The sequence below is a fragment of the Pecten maximus genome, chromosome 14, assembly GCF_902652985.1.
Source record: "Pecten maximus chromosome 14, xPecMax1.1, whole genome shotgun sequence".
Lineage (NCBI taxonomy): Eukaryota > Metazoa > Mollusca > Bivalvia > Pectinida > Pectinidae > Pecten > Pecten maximus.
Genome location: NC_047028.1, coordinates 20,320,778 through 20,339,623, shown reverse-complemented (window position 1 = coordinate 20,339,623; position 18,846 = coordinate 20,320,778). Strand labels below are relative to the sequence as shown.

The 18,846-nt window shown below is 34.6% G+C and overlaps 2 protein-coding genes across 2 annotated transcripts; both read right to left on the bottom strand.

The window, feature by feature from the left end:
* Nucleotides 1–1,908: 1,908 nt before the first annotated feature.
* On the bottom strand, nucleotides 1,909–8,772 carry LOC117342011 (von Willebrand factor D and EGF domain-containing protein-like). Its single transcript, XM_033903951.1, has 9 exons — nucleotides 8,529–8,772; nucleotides 7,028–7,292; nucleotides 6,397–6,531; nucleotides 5,635–5,806; nucleotides 4,933–5,120; nucleotides 4,172–4,417; nucleotides 3,763–3,877; nucleotides 3,435–3,567; nucleotides 1,909–3,089 (listed from the first exon to the last, which is right to left on the bottom strand). The coding sequence occupies exons 1-9, from the start codon at nucleotides 8,717–8,719 to the stop codon at nucleotides 2,933–2,935; spliced, it is 1,602 nt and encodes a 533-aa protein (XP_033759842.1). The 5' UTR covers nucleotides 8,720–8,772; the 3' UTR covers nucleotides 1,909–2,932.
* A 667-nt stretch (nucleotides 8,773–9,439) lies between these two features.
* LOC117342010 lies at nucleotides 9,440–17,979 on the bottom strand. The gene is made up of 13 exons (XM_033903950.1): nucleotides 17,834–17,979; nucleotides 17,565–17,585; nucleotides 16,845–17,030; nucleotides 16,434–16,625; nucleotides 15,944–16,156; nucleotides 15,471–15,644; nucleotides 14,858–14,878; nucleotides 13,862–14,133; nucleotides 13,198–13,284; nucleotides 12,339–12,726; nucleotides 12,032–12,123; nucleotides 11,379–11,442; nucleotides 9,440–9,622 (listed from the first exon to the last, which is right to left on the bottom strand). The coding sequence occupies exons 3-10, from the start codon at nucleotides 16,849–16,851 to the stop codon at nucleotides 12,469–12,471; spliced, it is 1,224 nt and encodes a 407-aa protein (XP_033759841.1). The 5' UTR covers nucleotides 16,852–17,030; nucleotides 17,565–17,585; nucleotides 17,834–17,979; the 3' UTR covers nucleotides 9,440–9,622; nucleotides 11,379–11,442; nucleotides 12,032–12,123; nucleotides 12,339–12,468.
* Nucleotides 17,980–18,846: the final 867 nt, after the last annotated feature.

Here is an 18,846-nt window from a genome sequence, read left to right as displayed (position 1 = left end):
ATAAATAAAATCTCTTACTTTAAATTGGTACACATCGTCGACATTTAACATTTACAAACTAGTGAAAACATATTCTGTAGAGGTTCTGGCATAATCTTTTTATATACCAGAGTCCCGTGTGCAATAACTAGGCACTAAATCCGTTTGACAACAAGGTCTTGATTTGTGTCTTATAGCGCAATACAGGCCTATAAACATGGGAATGGTTTGCCTTTTCGCGGGAAGTTGAGTTCATGGATTGTGATTTTGTTGTTGTCTCAGTGGAAAAGACAATTTTATTTTATGATAGATTCCGTTGAGGTAGCTACCAACTACTACGAGCAAACCAGCCTCAAATTCATCCTAGCTGTTCACAGGGCGATAAATAAAGCAAACAATTTATATATACATGTGTAAGTTTAGTTGAAAACAATAACATAATAATACGGCTTAGTTAATGCCACAATAATTATACTAACAAAAATGATGGTATAATCAGAAACATGTCTTCATACACAGGATTGTGAAATGAACAGGTTCTATACTAGATCTAAGGATATAAAGAGGGAAACACACAAACAAAAGATTACATAATTGGCCATATGTTATATTACACCTATTGTTGTTCACCATCACACACAAAAAATATGAAATTTTCCAAAAGCCTATGGACAATATGCATTTTATCTTATTATTTCCATGCCGATGATATTTTGACTGATTTTCCCCATTAGTGAATTTGTCTTTTTTTTTCACAACGTACCCGCAATTCTAATTATTCATCCGAATTAACAGATTCTGAATAATAAATTAATATTATATTATATTACATACACGCATGCTACAATCATGTCAAGTTATTGGGTAATACTTGTAAATTCCTTATAGTAGGTAATGAATTTTGGTATATACACACATCATTCAGTATGACCTGTCGCGTTGACCTTTTCGTGGAAGTGGGTTGTTCCATTTGTGCACAGGTGCGTTTACAAAACATATTGATTAGTAATACTACTGTGTCCAGCAGGGTGCTGTTTTGGACCATTCGTTTTTGTTACAATTTTATATTGACAACACAGGGATTTTATCATTTATAGGTTTACACATATTCAAGTAACTATATGATCAATTGTTCACATGTTAACAGTTTTGTCGCTAAATCTAGACCAGTAGAAATACAAATGATGCAGCTGATGATAAGGTTTGTTACATTATAAACAACTAACTGATATACATGTATATATACAAAGCACCTATTTCCCTTAAGTGACTATAGACTCGTCTGTAATCAATATGCTGATCAAAGTTGAACTCGACAGGTCATTCTGTTTAGACTATACACAACTACAGTAAAACAAAGAAACGGAATATCCATGTATATACGGACTAAGTAAACAATATCATGTTAACACTATTTCGGGTCCATTACGAACAAGTAATGACTTAAAGCGACTTTAACTGTCACATTTGGAGAATGATTATGTTTTATGCATATTTATCTTTTTAATACTAATTATGAATAAATAAACAAAATGAATAATATAAATCAAATAAATAAAGAGGAAACCTTAATACCAATTCTTTGTGACTCAACTTCAAATTTAACGGTTAGACATCCAGTATAGGCTTGTAAGAGTACATGTAAAATGGAAATTTGTATTGAAAAAAAAAGATATTTCCGTAAAATCTAATGCGAGGTGTCATTTAAATCAAGTAAAACTTTCACACGAACTTAAAGATAATGACGTTGATTATAATAGTTAATTAGATGATACCAGTCGCGACAATAAAACAATACTGTTACATCAAGAAACCAGACTGTACACAGAATGCATTTGGAGTGTTTTGGTGCACGTGTTTGCCCCATGATTGTTCGCTTGGCCTATATAGGTCAATAGGGTTGTCTGTTTCCTTATCTTGATACACTTGTAGATTTTGAAACCTCGGTATGATACCGACTTTATTAGTGCTGCTTCGCTGATACATACCGAATGTAATGTACTCATTCGGTTACATTATACTGACAACGTTAGAAACTAATCGTCGTCTAATCCCCCGAACCGGAGTAGCAACAACCATTTTTATTGTATAACCCGGCAAAGGGACATAACCCAAAACTTTTTTGATAGCGGCAAATGCTCATTAAAGACCAAAAGCGAGACATTGTCAAGGGAGACATTATAAGGAAGACAATTATTTGGAAAGAATTAAGAGAAAAGATACGATCCTAAATTTAGTCGCCTCTACCGATCATGCAATGGGGCAGCATGTATAATTCTTAAGACCTTCCTACAGGGCGATTCATTGAATAAACGTGGTTTATTGATTTCAAGAGTTCCTTCCCATCATAATATTTCAGTTATTTGATAGTAGCGGTTAGGTATTTCAGCAGCTTTTGATATTTGCTTATGTTTTGTCGAAAACACCCATACAAATACATACCACTGGGTTTGATACTTTGACCAGAAGCTGGATCTAGTAGAGTACTTGTATGCGTTTGTATACATATAGACATGTATGTTAAATCAATGGATTGTTCCGAAATAGATATAAAACTAGTTATTCCTGATATAGGATGGTTACCAAGGTTTTAAACTAAGCGGACGAAGTTACTGCAGCAAGTCACCAGTTTATGTTCCAAAGAAAGTCCTTTTGGCTGATGGAATTATATCTTGACAAACATATCTATTTAATTCCATATATATCTCCAGTAATTCCTGCTATATGGGATCTATTTCTAAAACATGATAATTTCTAACAAAGTCAGGTATATCTTATCTTATATAATTTGGTCAAAGAGATATTCATTTCTAAGGAAAAAACGATACTTCGAATTCATTTTTTGATCTAGCTGCTGTGGAATGAAAGTCACTTGTTTTGCTATATCACATGATACTTTGGATTGACTTATTGTTTCTTTTTCAACTCGTTATATTGCTTGGTGACAACAATTTCAAACCTTCCCTGTAAGTGGAAATGGCTGTGTCTTGTTGCTTTTAAGAGAAAAACTGCTGTTTTGTTTTTGATTCTGGGGTTGGTTGAAGTGAATGTTTTCCACAGCATCTGCCTTCGTAGAATAACCAACAGAGATGTCCTTCACAACAGAGTTACTGCAACGACACAGGTAACATCAATAATCATGCGAAAGGGCATACATCAATGTAGTTATTACATTTAAGCTATATGATAGTGTAGATATACACTGTACTGATTAAATAGGGAATATATTTTCATTTATTTAAAACAGATTAAAAGACACTATTTGTTTACTCACAGTTTAGATGTCAACATCATGCTTTCATTAAATAGAATGTCACCTTTGGTCTTAATAAACAATGCTAATTGTTGGTCATTTTAGTTATTTTGATTATTTAATTATGTTTAAGAGAATGTTAATTGGCGCCATAAAAATGTTTGTCTCCATGCATATATAAACTGCAATAATGAGTACTTACGTGGATTTCACCTTCCAATAATAAACTCCAAAACCGACAAAGAGTATGACAATGGCGACGGAACACGTAACCGCAACGATGACAGTCACTTGAGGATTATTCTCCGCCGTTCTCAGGTCACTAACAGCACAGTCTGTAACGAGAGATAACTGATATCATCCTCATTTTATGTTTTTTAGACAATCTATATTTTTCAAAAGACTTTTATTACACGTGAAACGAAAACTCCTTTTTGCGAAATGCGCTATAACAATGCGTTCTGTTATCCTATAAGGTAAATATCACAATATTGTGACATATAGATTCTTAAGAAGTTTCCGTAATTTACCTTTAGACTCGGTCCATGTGTAAACATCCTTTTGGCTATTACATTCCTGACACAAGTCCTCCTGGTCATATGAGCCTGTTAGTATACACACACCTTCTATGAAACAATACCCTTCCTGCAAAGAAAACAAACGGTTATTTATTTCCTTTAAAATCCTTGTCTCCGTATACAAACGGACACGGATAAGTCGAACCATCGGATAAGTCGAATATTTTGCTTGGTCCCGTCGACCTTCGACTAATCCGAGTTTTACTGTATGTTTGGAATGTATAGAAAACACGAAATACAAAACTAACAATGCCTAAATAGAACAGATTGTTTGTTATGCTTGTCATCACATTATTAGCATGTAAATGATAAAAAAATTGTGATAGAATTTCTAACAAAAAAGTTTGTTCCATGGATATACCTGGATATCAAAAGATACTGCTCCTTCCTCATAGGTGAAAGTTTGACAGGTCGTATCTATGACGACGAAGTTCCACGCGTCACTGAAATCAAATGAATCCATGGCAACATAGACATTGTACTCTACGCCGAGTCTTCCTGGGATATTTTCAACATCCGGGAGATCACAAAGTAATTCAAAAAGACTTCGGTATTGAGCTGTCACATTTTGAGCATCCACCATCTGAACAGATGAATTGACGAACGTCTGAAAGATATATCCATATTGTTAATATGAAACAACCACGACAACAACAGCAACAGCAACAACAACAACAATTCAGTTGTATAATGTTTTCAACGTGGCAATGGTAAATTAGAATTGAAATGTTAACAATTCATCGCTTGCTTTTGAGAAATGGAATGCAATCGTCTAACCCCATGATTTAGGTGTACATATATAATTAACAAGCATACTCCGTATTGCTGAAGCAATACATGTCCCCTGCGTCCCTCGCTAAAAACAGAAACAGTGACCTTGACCCAAAAATCCTGAAACTCAAATATGTCTGTGATATTGAAGTCTCTAATTATTATGTTAAATTTGATCAACATCACTCTAGGAGTGAAGCCGCTAGAGCACAATCTTTGTCGTTACGTACATATGAACAAGAAGGAAACCTATAGCTTTAACCGTTTTTACCGGTTGGGGACTGAAAATAGACACATATGCAAGAAATTACGGATTTAATAAAGCAATAAGACAAAACAAGTCTATCTTACCATCTGACCGATAAATTGACACGTGTAGTTTCTGCCATACGGGAACTGTTGTCCTTCGATCACAATGAAGTCACACCCATACTGGAGATCACATAAGTCGTCATTTCCCAGACCTGATATGGATACTGGTATGGATAAATCATACGAACAGTCGTCTGATGCATATCCTTCATCACAAGTGCACGCTCCTAAAAATATATATCAAAATGCTTTTCTTATGGGTATATATTGCCAATTTAAGAAACCTTTTTTTTGGCAAGCTTTAACAATATTTGCTCTGTATTTTCCTATCATCATCATCATCATCATCATCATCATCATCATTTTGTTTCTCTCATCCTCAATGATGTTCTTTTTATAACAATGACGTCAGTTTGTTTCTAGTGAAGAGCCGTCGGTAATACCCTAGATGTTGGAAGAGAAGTCACATCACCAAGGAAAAAGAACACACTGAATTATTCTTATGGTAGTTATTATGAGAAAATTGATAGAAATCAAAATGAAGCTAGACGACAACAGAATATGCAATAAGCATCTTTGAAATGAGTTTCTTCCAATACCAGAATTGAATATTGATGTGTTAACAACATTTGTATACATTTATACAACTGACTTTATGAAACTGTTATAAAGTAATGTTTTGATCTAAGATATCTTTTTTCATGATGTACATATTTCATGCCAGATTTCAGATTTGCTTACCGTTAGAACATGATCCCTTTCCTGAACAGCTATTTGGGCACGTGAAGTTTTTTATTGTGTTAATTTCATCAGGGAAGTGTTCTTGGAGTGTTGAGTTCTTTTTTATCGTATCGAGACATGCGCTTTGGAATCTGTCCACTGCATACATCGTCCAGTTACTATCCCCAGTCAGCTGGAGACGGAAATAGTTCGGATATAGGTAAACTCATATTGGTAAAATTGATATACATTGTATGTATGATTTTTCTCCTAATTATACATGTATGATTTATTTCCCAATCATATATGTAGGATTTATTTCACAAATATATGTAGGATTGATATCCCAAACATGCATGTAGGAATGATATCCCAATCATATATGTAGGATTTATCTCCCTTCATGTACTACTAACCATGATACTTTAATTACGCTGGCTTTACTTATTATCTCTTAATATATCTTTCGATCATTCTTGAGCCAGATACTATCTTGCTTAAAAATCGTTTTGCAGCACTCGTCGATGACGACGCGTGTGCAAATTGTTTTTAACACATTCCAAACAAACATCCAGAAGGCATTAGAGACATATAATCCCAGCACAAAGAACTGTATATACGGTAGGAAGCAAGTCATTGTATATACACTCCTGATATCAAACATACTGTGAAGTAAACCCACGTGACATGTACACACGAAGGAAGAGGAGTCAAAGAGAAAATCAACTGCAATTGCAAGAAAGATTGCATTAAAATAAATCATTATATTTAATCGATAATTACCATCAGATCCGCTGTGCATGTTTGGAGTTCCGGGGAGGATATACCAATACTAGTGCACACACTGTAGACAGGTGATGCCATCAATGCAAGGTTGCAGGCGGCAGTTGCTTCGACCTCTGTCATAACAACGGCTGACTGGAAAGGAAGGATTAATGGTAATGAGGGAAGATAACAAAGAGAATACAGTTTTGTCTGTCATCGCATACATGGCATTATACCATTTGAGGGAGTATATCTAATAACGAAGAATAGATTTAGTGTAGGTGATGACATAGACAAGCTAGCCAAACTTGGTCTAGTTCGTCGCCTATCATTGTTGGCGTGCATTTACATGGTATTTAACATCGGTAAACCAAATGACAAAAGTAAGGAATTGGTTTGATATTGTTCAGGCTCTGAGGAGGTACTTTCGGAAACGCGTGATATGTAAACCATCATACCAGTTTTTGTTAGTTTATATAGATATGTTATAAAAACATACCTGTATCGACCAAGTAGCATTGTAAGGTCTCCACAAATAGCCTCAACTCAGAGTCAGGTAAGATCATTGTCCTTTGTATGCATACATTTTTGGTAACAATTTGATCAGTTCAGTACAGTAAGATTATGTATTTAGAAAAAAAATAAATACCCTCTCTTCTCTTTCATTGAAATCCGTCTGTTGTTGAATGTCCCTCTTTGGTCCCACGATACTTCCGTGATCTCCTACTAGAATACACGTCAAGCCATCACCACAGCTTGTGTATTGTCTGTACGAACAAACTGTAGAGGCAAACTCGGTCCCATGCTGGTTGATATCTTTTTTGGAACAAAAGCACACTTTCTTGGATGACGGATATGGCTCAAGTAAATGTAAATCAGGATCGACGTTTAAAAGATTTTCCTCTTCTGTAAGTCTATGTGAACGAAAAAAAATGAGAAGGTTCTTTGAAATTATCTTCGTGTTATAGATTAAGGCAATGGGAAATATAGAAATATGAACAGTTACTACGTCACACAAAAAAACCACTCATAATTTGCTACTTTTTGAAAAATAGCTACTGAGAGTGAAAGAAATGCCATATGCAACGATCACGAGTTTCTATGGTCTGTTTCTTCAACAGTAAATTAAAAGTCCTGTTTCCTATGATGAATTGGCCTCTTTTGTGTTCATGTGTGTGTTTTCTTTATATTATCAGTTGGAGCGCAAGGATATGACCTGTAATGAAATGCCGCTAATAATAAGCAAAATTTACAATTTCATAAATATACACATGGACATATCACTATTTATTACAAGTTATAACAAGCAATTAACAAGTTTATTGACTTTAAAACAGTAAATTGATAGAAATATGAAAATTCATTATCAGAAAAATAAACAAGTGCGATACATTTTGTACGTTATCATTTCCGCAACCGCGTGAAGCGGTCTTCACTTATCAGCTCTATGAATCACTTGATTAAAAAGTAGTCCCGGTCAAAGTTAACCGTGTAACCCACCAAAACGCATCTACAGTTTATTCCACGTGATTATTTAATGCCTTGGGAGTTGAATAACATCCACTTAATGTGGAGGGAAACGTTTTACACAGAGCTCTACAAGTCATATTGCATTCTGTTCCTTGACTGTGACGTAGACATTTTTGCACGTTTAAAACCGTGTTCACTGTTCACTCTATTTTCTTGATAGTTATACGCTGTTACCCATGGCAATTAAATCAATAGCAGAACATCGCGATATTTTCCTTTACTACCAGGGAAACATATTTGATACGTTATATCACAACAAGAAGATGGCATTTTGTCTCTCAGCCAAATATTGTTTTCATACAGTTTCTCTAACTATTTTAACGGAAGGATGAAAAGATGGACTGCAAATTTTACCAAAAGTGAAGCATAATTGAACGCAAAAAAACAACACCCATAGCTTTTAAGAGTTTGAATACACCTTGGAAATCAAATAATTACATCAGATAGGATTTCTAGAGGAGAGAATCAGAATCAAATATATTACGTTCCTAAAATCTACACAGGATATATTTACAGCAATAAATTTTGATGAATATTAATCCGATATTACATGTACGTTCAATATCAATTGATAATTGTATATAACTAGCATTACTCTATCGAATCACAGTATTACTTACCTAAATGATTCCGTGAAAACCTCTGGAAAATAGTTATATCCTCCTGTACACCCAGGATTTGGAGGCGGTTCCGAACAAAGCTGGCCTCCCCTGCTGGTGCAGTCATTACAGCTTTTTCCATCTAGGTTTCCACAAAGACCTGTGATTCGTTTATATTCATGCAAGGTTGGTGTAATATCAATATCCATCATATACTTATACCTACCTCCTCGTAACGTAACATGGATAGTTGCTCCAGTGGGTAAATAAATCTGAAACACATTGATAAAAACAAGGCTGTATGTGCTGTAACATATGAAATTGTAAAAACAAGTTACATCTAGTTTTCTTAGAAAGCCTTGTTAGTCCTGTGGAATGTAACTAGCGTATCCGAAGAATTCACGTGATCGAGCAGGTGACCCATCCTCCCTTTCTCAGTCCAAATGGTATTACTTCTATGACAGCCAACACTCAAAGATATGCAGGTTATTTGTTGCCCAATGATAACAGAATTTTCAATTTTTCAAATGTGTCAGAATGCACTTCATTTAACCCTAGTCAGTACTCACAAAGTTTCCTACATTTTTCGAAAATATGATTTGCTTCAGTGTATTCAATATATCCTTTAAACGGAGCATATCAACCCTACCTCTCAGCATTCAAATGAGGGATATACAAGGGGAAATATGATAGGTGGTTTTTTCTCTTCATAAATATTCATGTGGGAATCAAAACCAAATTGTTATATCAGTGGAATAAATCTAAGTTTTTTATGACCACTTTATCCGGTAGTTATTCTAGCCAAATTGGGATTATATACAGTCAAACCTCGATGATTCGAATTTCGTTGATTCGAAGTTTGACTGTACTTTTATTGGAAGGGGATTTTAATTTCTCATATTCCCATATTTCCTAAACACACTTACTTTGTACTTCGCTGAGTTTTCTTTTTCTTTTTCAGCTTTCAAAACGCTGTCGTTGCATGCCTTGAATTTGATTTGATTTTCCCCATTACAGGTATATATCTGAAAGATATCATGGCCAACTGCAGCAACTATACCACACGCACAATATGGGCGACTTCTGCTGTAACAAGAGGCTATTTCCACCTGTACCTGTTCAACAAAATAAATAAATAAATTAATGACACAAGTAAATAAATTAATGTCAATGATATTTGTTTTGCCGCATCCATTCTTCAGAATTCGATTTTCGTCGAACTTACACTGATCCTACTGTCGTCTTTAATAATGATATAATGCATTCTATATAGAATGTATCTCTTATTGGTTAAATGTAGATAATGGTACAATGCCCTATATATTCACTTCACAAAAGTTAGAACCCAATTAGCAATACAAAATATATTTCTTTTAACGCCAATATCTCGAAAAATAAATCTCTTCAATGGACAAATATAATACTGTATACCTGGTAATTTTTCGCCATTTTCGCCCTTGGAAGATAGGGCGAATTTAAGATGAAAGCGAAAATTTCAAGCTGAGTCGAAGGATTTATAAACCATAGTACATGGGCCAAGTTTAGTCAGATCACAAACATACCCTCTTACTTTTCAACTGTAAAATCACATACTAGGCTTAGCATTTTCAATTAAAAATCGATACATACCAAGTTATTTAAAAAAAATTCAGTCATTTTTTTTTTAAATTATGTAGTCCAGTCATGCTAAAAATGAAATACAGAGTGGCATCAAATTCCTGCCATGGAAAAGACTAATTTTATGAGTTCACCGTCGCTTAATTGTGGCTTCCATTCATGTACATGTATGTACATGTGAACAAGAGAAACACTGGTCAGTCATTAGTCACGGCGCGGATAACTTACAATTGATCGAGTTTGCTTAAAATCACCCATGCATACCCGATACTACTTGAATTAGCAGGGACTAAAAGAAAATCTGAGCACAGGTAAACGTTCTTTGTTTGACACCAAATCACATTTTACATCTCATGCTGGTAAGACAATCGGGGAACTCGGGGAAGTCCCGAGTGGTCCGAGTGCAACTTGTATTGAGAATTCCGAACGGAATTTTCCGATTTTACAAACGAGGAAAAGGATATTTCTTAAAAACCATTTAGGGCGAATTTAAAACGGGGCGAATATGTTTTGTGTTGCTCAAGGGCGAAAATAACCTGGGGCAAAAATTACCAGGTATACACTAATGATAATGATCAAAACTCACCAAAGTCTATTCACAGTTATAAAGATTATTGTTTGAAGTCAAAGTTGCACGGTTTATGGCATGAATAGCGCAATACTAGTAACAAAGGAGACGATCAGACAGGGACAAGATTATTTGGCCAGATGGGACATGCTACTATCTAGTGAGTGAATAATTAACATAAGAGTCGCCTTCTGATAAATTAGTAAAGCTTATAAATCTGTAAATAATAAATTGGGATTCAAGAGAACACCTAGAAATCAAACAATTATTTGTTAACCTGAATATATTTGAAGTTGTTCATCTAGAGCTTTATATTCCAAACGGGCTAAATGTATACTCTTTACTTCAAAAGATGATCATGGAAATTGAAAACTAATATAACAAACAAATGTAAGACATTGAAAGGTCAATATTGTCTCGTCTCAATTAGAACATCATCAGTAACATGTAATAAAACTAAGATATTTGCGGAAAACCTTAAACAATATATCTAAAAAAGTTAATCTAATTAAAATGGTAATGGTCCCTCTGTTCGTTGTTATGTGGTGATGTATCGTTCTCTCGTTGGCCAAAGAAAAAACAAAACAAAAACAAAAAAACGAAAAAAAAAACAAAAAATGTGATCCGTTTCATATTCCTATTATGACTAATGTTTTTTACAGATTTTTCTCATTCATTGGATTTACCTCCATAGGCGGATCCTCACTTTTTAACAACTGAAATCTTCCTGGTTTCTGTATTTCGAATCTCCTACAAAATAATGAGAGGGAAATATGGGGGAATATGAATTGATGGGTTTATACAATAACAGCATTTTCAGGAAATGAGAAATTTCTGACCTATTTTGAAAATACACCTTGACCTTATCAGGGACCAGCAATCACGAGAAATTATCAACGTTTTAGAATACATAATTCTGACTTACAAACGTGATGTAGATGTAGATGAAGACTAACTTACAAATACAATAGAACAAAGGCCTATGTGAATCACACCGTTATATTGTTCAAACACAAATCTTTTTGCTCAGACTTAAATACTCTCGGTGATAAATCTGCTGTTTGAATTAATATCTTTTCAAAGATTTGAAGGAATCTCTGAAAAGTGAGATAACAATTTCCTATGTTTAGATTTTTCTACTAAACTAATTTCATTATTTGAGCGAGTTTAAAAAGTTTTAAAAGTTTCATGCTTAAAAGGGTGAGTCGTTGATCCCCACAAACCAACTATAAAACTCCATATCAAAACGTAAGCAGAAAAAACAAAGAAGTCAGGTAAATGTTGGAATGAAAACAAACTAATAGAGATCTAGAATATTCTCAGTCATTCAAATACTTACATTCCATCAAATGTCAAATGATGAGGGTCACAATGAACAGAACAGTTTTTGCCCTGCCAAATTTTAGATTCCTCAGTTTCGTAAACATTGATCTAAAACAGAAATTGAATGTGTATAACGGTGTTGATATGTGTGAATGGGATAAACAGACGTGTACAATTGACATGGTTCTCTTGGAATATAAAACTATGCCATCTTTCGTATAGCTTTTACATCGACAAGTTATACGAGAATGCGAATCCAATATGGCAAACACACAGTTACTTCCCTTACATTAGAATACAATAACTGGACTGTTTATACTTACCGTAGCTTCTTCCGATTGACTATCATGCCAGAATGTATGACCTGGTGTATATGCAGTCAACCTCATCGTGAAATTTGTATTAGCTAGATTATATGTGCCTTGGTTACTTTCCGATGCTACAATTTCAAATTCATGATTCATTTCTGGCGTCCATAACTCTCCATTGATGTAGTTCGTCTTTCGTGACCCCTTTTAGCTGAACTGTACACGGATGTAGCATACTGTTGCTTCCACAACTGTTGTCGCTAGCGCTGCTTGATATGGACAGAGTCATGTAGCAGACATCTTCGGGATAAGTCAGATCGTACACACAACCAAATGGAATCGTGGTAAAAAAACCAACGGTACCATTCTCTCCACGCTGAATATCGACTGAATGGTTCACCATCTAGTTTCAAATGGTAAAACATATTTCCCATATTTAGCGCAGAATCAGGACAATAGACCTAACAGGGAATTGGCTTTGAAATTTAATGAAATGGAGAGTAAATGTTGATAGTTTAATTTTTACTCTATCTTGCTGAAAAAATGGAATGTGAATGATATTGTTTAAAAACTGAACTTTAAAATGAAATACTGAATAATTTTTTTCAAATATATTAGCTTAGAGTATCTGACAAATAAACGTTAATTTCTCAGAATATCCTCATGTTGTGAACTTTTGCGCAATATGCGATCACAATGTACATCTACATTTAAATCAACAGGTGTATTGCCAATTCTACACGAAAAAAAAACCCGAGTTTCTTATTGTATTGATGTCGCCTTGAAGTGCACCAATAACGGGAATTTTGATTCGTTCTCGGGTGATGAATTACTTTTCCCCGTTATAGGGCTAAATATGCAAATTATTACATACCTTTATACCTGCGTAGAATCCAGGACTTTCAGCTATGACACCTGTACGACCATTCCTGGATGTTCTACCCCCGACAAAACAGGAAATCTGTAAAATGTGTACATTATGTTTCTGACAAAGCCTTGCATTTATTTCGAATTTTAATCATGACAGTATCTCTCTTACAGTGAAAAAGTCATAACCGTCATATTATGAAGATAATGCTTTCTTTTAAATTTAAATCGATCATTTTTCTTGGTTTTTCTTTTTTTCAAAATGGCGGACGGCATTGTTAGTGAGCATTAAACAATTGACATACAATGTTAAAGATACTGACATGCGATCATGTATCTCAAATATAAAAAAGTTGAAATAGAAATCAGGTGTTTTAAAAATCATATGATGGGACGGATAATCAAAATTCTTTTAAAGATTTTATTTGTGCCATTCCGGTTACATTTCAATGTTAAGCTTTAAAAAAAAAAGGAAAAAAGTCCTCAACCAGCCCAGACACAGTGGGAATATGTTTTACCTGAATTCTATAACCCATTGCACTATTCGACTGTTACCTTAATGCATATCCCAAAGCCACTACCCGTATAAAACATATGAATTTGGGATTGTTCCTTTTTGCAGTGCACACCAAGATATAAACAATTCAACATAATTGATTAGGACAGCTTACCGTTATCCCAGCAGAAAATCCACGGAAATTGAGAAGCTGCTCAGTGACATAGGCCTCTGAGGAATCCTGAACAATGATATCTGATCCCGTATCGATGTAGCTTCCGTCCACGTAGAAATATACAACGTAAAAGAGGTCGAATTCGGTACTCTTATCAAAAGAGCATTGGAAGTGCAGTGAAGGCCACTCGGTCGATGACGTTAGGCCATGCGGATTCCATTTCAGACTGGACTCTATTTGAACATTGCTTGGAGTAAAATCTGGGGCTGGATCTATGGAGATGGAGATATATATTTTACTCAACGATTAGCTCGAATAAACGATTATTCAAATATATACCACATTAATGACATTTCTAGCCAGGACGATGTACAATTTCAAATATGAAAATGTTATCCTAATAAATACTCAAAATTGAATCTTTGAAATTGATTATACATTGTAGATGAAACGAACTGTAATTCTAATCGATTACAGTTCCAGATAACCAGTATACTCGAAACCCGTCATGGTCGACCTAATTTGATTAATGATATCGGAGTGACCCAATCAAAGATTGCCTCACCCATTGCAAGTACCTTCACGCCCTAATCGATGTATACATTAGATTTTTTAAGTATGTATGTTTGTAGATTTTCTTTTGTTATAACGGAAATTACCTCTGATGACAATTAAGTAGTAAAAAGGGACATGAAAAAGCTTGTTGACGTTTGGAACACTGTTGCACTTGCTGCCGGACAATCATATCAGAGAAGCGTTTTTATATGTTTCCAAACTTTCACGTTGTATGAAAAGCATTGAGGTCAACTGAACATGAACTCTTACTATCACCCTCAGATCTTCATTATGCAGTTGATAATGATGATATGTGAAAAAAGTTTTAGGGGATATTCATATTTATTAATTCAGTGTCATAGGATGGACAGAGAAGGGGGTGAAATGTGTAGGGACAAAATCATTACGGTATAAGAATATATCGATTATTTGTATACTCACCATTTGATTCCGAGGGGATATCTGTGAATAACGATCAAAATGATGAAGAATTAAAAAGTCCTAGCAGATGTGAATATGCTACCGCACACTATATCCATTGATTAAACAAATGGTGTGTAACATAAGAATTGATTTATAATGTTGGAGTGAAAGATATATATTAACCCATTCACTCCCAACTACGCAAAACTATGCCAATAACACGTCGCTGTTAGAGAAATGGTCACATCTCCCTTATTGGTTTAGTGATTGAGATACCGAATATACCTAGTAAAACATGATAAAATATCAAAACCTTCAGTTTCACTGAAAAAGCCTGGGAGTTCAGTGTTTGATTAACGTATCAAAATTTGGTCTTTAACAAATGGCTGAAAACCCGTAGCATTCACATAAACGTCTCCTTATTTTTCAAGCAATCAATACGTATATTTCTATAAAATCAATCATTCAGTTGTTTTACTTTTTGCTTTACCCGTATACTCATAAACATTTTCCCATGTATAGGGATATCGAGGTCACGTGACATGAAGAAGAATATATCATCATGACTAGCGCATTGAAGTAATCTGAAATGGTTGGCGGTGCAAAGACCAATAATGCAAAATGTACTCACCAAAACAGTATGCACTGTCAGGTTTTGGAGAACTTGTCAGGAAATACACAAAATGGCTTCCGCAATTCTTAATGAAAGTGTAATGAATACTGCCAACACACTTTTGTGACGTCTCGACATCCGTGATGCAAAGTTTCCGGATATGATGTTTACCATCCACTTCTGGGAAAGAGTCTATACGTAATGCAAGAACCATTAAAACTAAAACTTCAAAAATGCATAGATGAAGCTATATGTACAGACATATATTTCTTATGTAGAGTGAGCAATAGATAAAGAAATAACATTATTTTCTTTAACACTCACTCGTTACTTTTCACTCTTTTAACATATTCTTATTTATAGTAGTCAGAGAACAAAAAGCTTATAATTCATTCTTATAGACTTTTCGAACACGTCGGTGCCTTATTTTCGGACTAGATATTTAAGGAGTTGTTTTTTCCTCCTCCTTAAAAACCAGAAATACACTTTACCATTCATCCATATTTGGGCTTTAGCTCCACAACTGACGGGTAACTCTAAATCCGGACTGTTTCTGACGATTTCGTACGGGCCAGCACTATACCAATTTCCGAGCAAGCTGTCGTCACTTTGTGTCATGATAGTGTTACCAGGACGACGGGATTCTAATGCCGGAAGTATGTGTGAAATCACATCAGAACACGGATCCAAAGGTACTGACAGATCTGTTTGCATAAAACTGATGGTAAGTTCCGAAATGTCAAGATTCGGGAATGGAAATGATGCCAGAATCTAGCATATTATGGTCGATTCGTAGAAAGCAAATTGTAGTATTTTATGGAAATAAATTATGATTAAAGGTAGTAAAATCTCTGAAACACTGACGTTGGCACTGTGTCAATGAATTTCGATAGCACTTGTTCTAATCAGACCTAAATCTATAATTACAAAACTCTCATAAATTATAACGTAACGTAAATTTGATGTGGTAATTGAACCTACCAAAACAATAAGAAACCGAGTCATTCCCAAGTCCATAATGGCCACTTTGGAGTGATTCTAAAACGTAGACCCGGAAATCTCCGCCATTATGAACCTCGATTGTAAAGGTATCCTTGCAAGGGTCGTTGGTTTCCGCATCCGAGACACACACAGTTTTATCATGAAATGAGCCATCTGCGTCTGGGAGGGTGTCTGATAAGTATGCACCAAAAACTTAAAATATTATTATATAATGATATCAAGTAAAAGGTGTTCGTGTTGAAAAATAGTTTTGAAGACACCAATTTGTTTTTTAAATACAGCTACTGGACATACAAAATGTATTTTAATATCTTATGATATTGATTAGAGTTGCTCGCATTTGTCTTCATGCAATGTACTCTACGACATATTATCAAAACAAATGCTTACCATTCATCCAGATTTTCCGTTTTGCTCCGCAACCGATTGTTGTTGGATCTACTTCTGTTGTCACAATGTCAAAATATTTTCCCGCAGTGAATAAGCCACTGGATAGAGTCCTGTCATCTATAACGTCTTCGTCTGAGGACAGACTTCTCCATGCTAAAGCAGGAACTTCGTTATATGACTCAACACCTGAAATAACGCTTTAAGCTAGAAAAACAACAACAACAACAACAACAACAACATCAACAACAACAAAACACGCTTGGCACTGTTAAATAGGCAGTTTTTCATCCAACATTATATTTGCATGGAAGATGTATCGAATTATAACATATAACATGATTTAACATGACTAAACTTTCTGTGTCGATTCTTTCCCCTATTGATTTCTCAGTAACTGTTAAGCCTGAAATTTCTTTTGTTTTCCTTGAAAACATAATTACCAATTTCTGTTTAGTATTAAATCTCGGCGAAAGAGGTATTTACGATTTTAAGATAAAAAATACACTTTTCCCGTAATACAGCTGCATACATATGTAATATCAACGAACCTGGTATAGAAGCGTTGCTATGATATTGTATATATGACTTACAACAATGCTATGAATCATCTTTTTTTTCCAAAACTTGTTCTTTACAGGATATCAGGTCAAGCGACTATTCAACCATCGAAGAATTGATATTAAGATTAATAAGCTTAATAAGTTGATGTAGTTTACTTACTGTTTGGTTGCAGTGGGATACCTGTTGATATAGAAATGTGATTGAAGCAGTAAATATAATATGTTATACAGAATTACCTTGCTTGACCGGAGTATTACGTTTACTATTCAGAATGTTAAGTTTCCTAATAACGTCGATGCATAATTGTAGTTGTATATTGATCTGTATATAGCATTATATAGCATGTTTATTCAATTTCAAGGTATAACATAATGTTCATATTTGACAAACACAGTGAACATTATATGTAAAAAATATTATACAATTACGTTTTGTACACTCATGGCTGCCTGTAATCGTTTCCGTCCAGCCGTCACAGCAGTAGTATTCTGTGTAGTAGTAGATGGCGTACCGAGTGTAGCATACCCGATGCCATAATACTCTGATATATATGTATATACAACAGTTAGATCATAGTACTTGTTTTGTGTGAGGACAATTTATGGTTTGAAAATCAGATACAGAATATATACATGGAATACGTTTGATATGTGCCCTGTTTAGATTCCTTCCGACACATTAATTGTATTTGCGATCTAATACGTCATAAATTCCGCAAAAAAGTCTCAAAGTCAACCTATAGAACCATATAGAACTGTAAGACATTGAAACCATATTCTGTTATAATTTCCTTATAGACACATTTATTTATTAACATTTAGTGTATTTTACACATCAACCATAACAAATGAATCCATGTAATCTTGCTCTTTGTCAGTCAACATATATAGCTTGATGTGAAGATAAATAAAGACTATTTAACCATATCTTGTTTTTTGTTACAATAATATGAGTATAAAAAGTTTAACGTCTGGGAGATTGTTACTCACACACGAGTACAAGTTTCATATCGTCTGGATCCACTCTTTGCCTTGAAACAGACATTTCTAAAACAGAATTCATAATTTATGGTTATCATTATCATACAAAATCAATTATTTCTTTAACACGAAGGAAAGATTTAATTTTCGGTTAAAGACAAGGTTATTAGAAAATGGTTATACTCGCAGTCAAACTTTCGTGGAATCTTTTCCTTCTCTCATTTTGATTGCATAATGCGTTGTCTTTCGCTTTCGAGACCATGACAAGCATACGTCATAAGAAAAACAACAGGTTCGTGTTTGTTTGCAGAATATACATAAAAATTGCTTCGTCAACATTTGACAAATAAGGTTTAGTATTGCGCCCCGTTCTATGCTCATTGGTGTGTTCATGTAAGATATACACTGTCGTACATTGTTGCAACTTGGTCTTTCCGATGACGTCACATTGTTAACAGGTC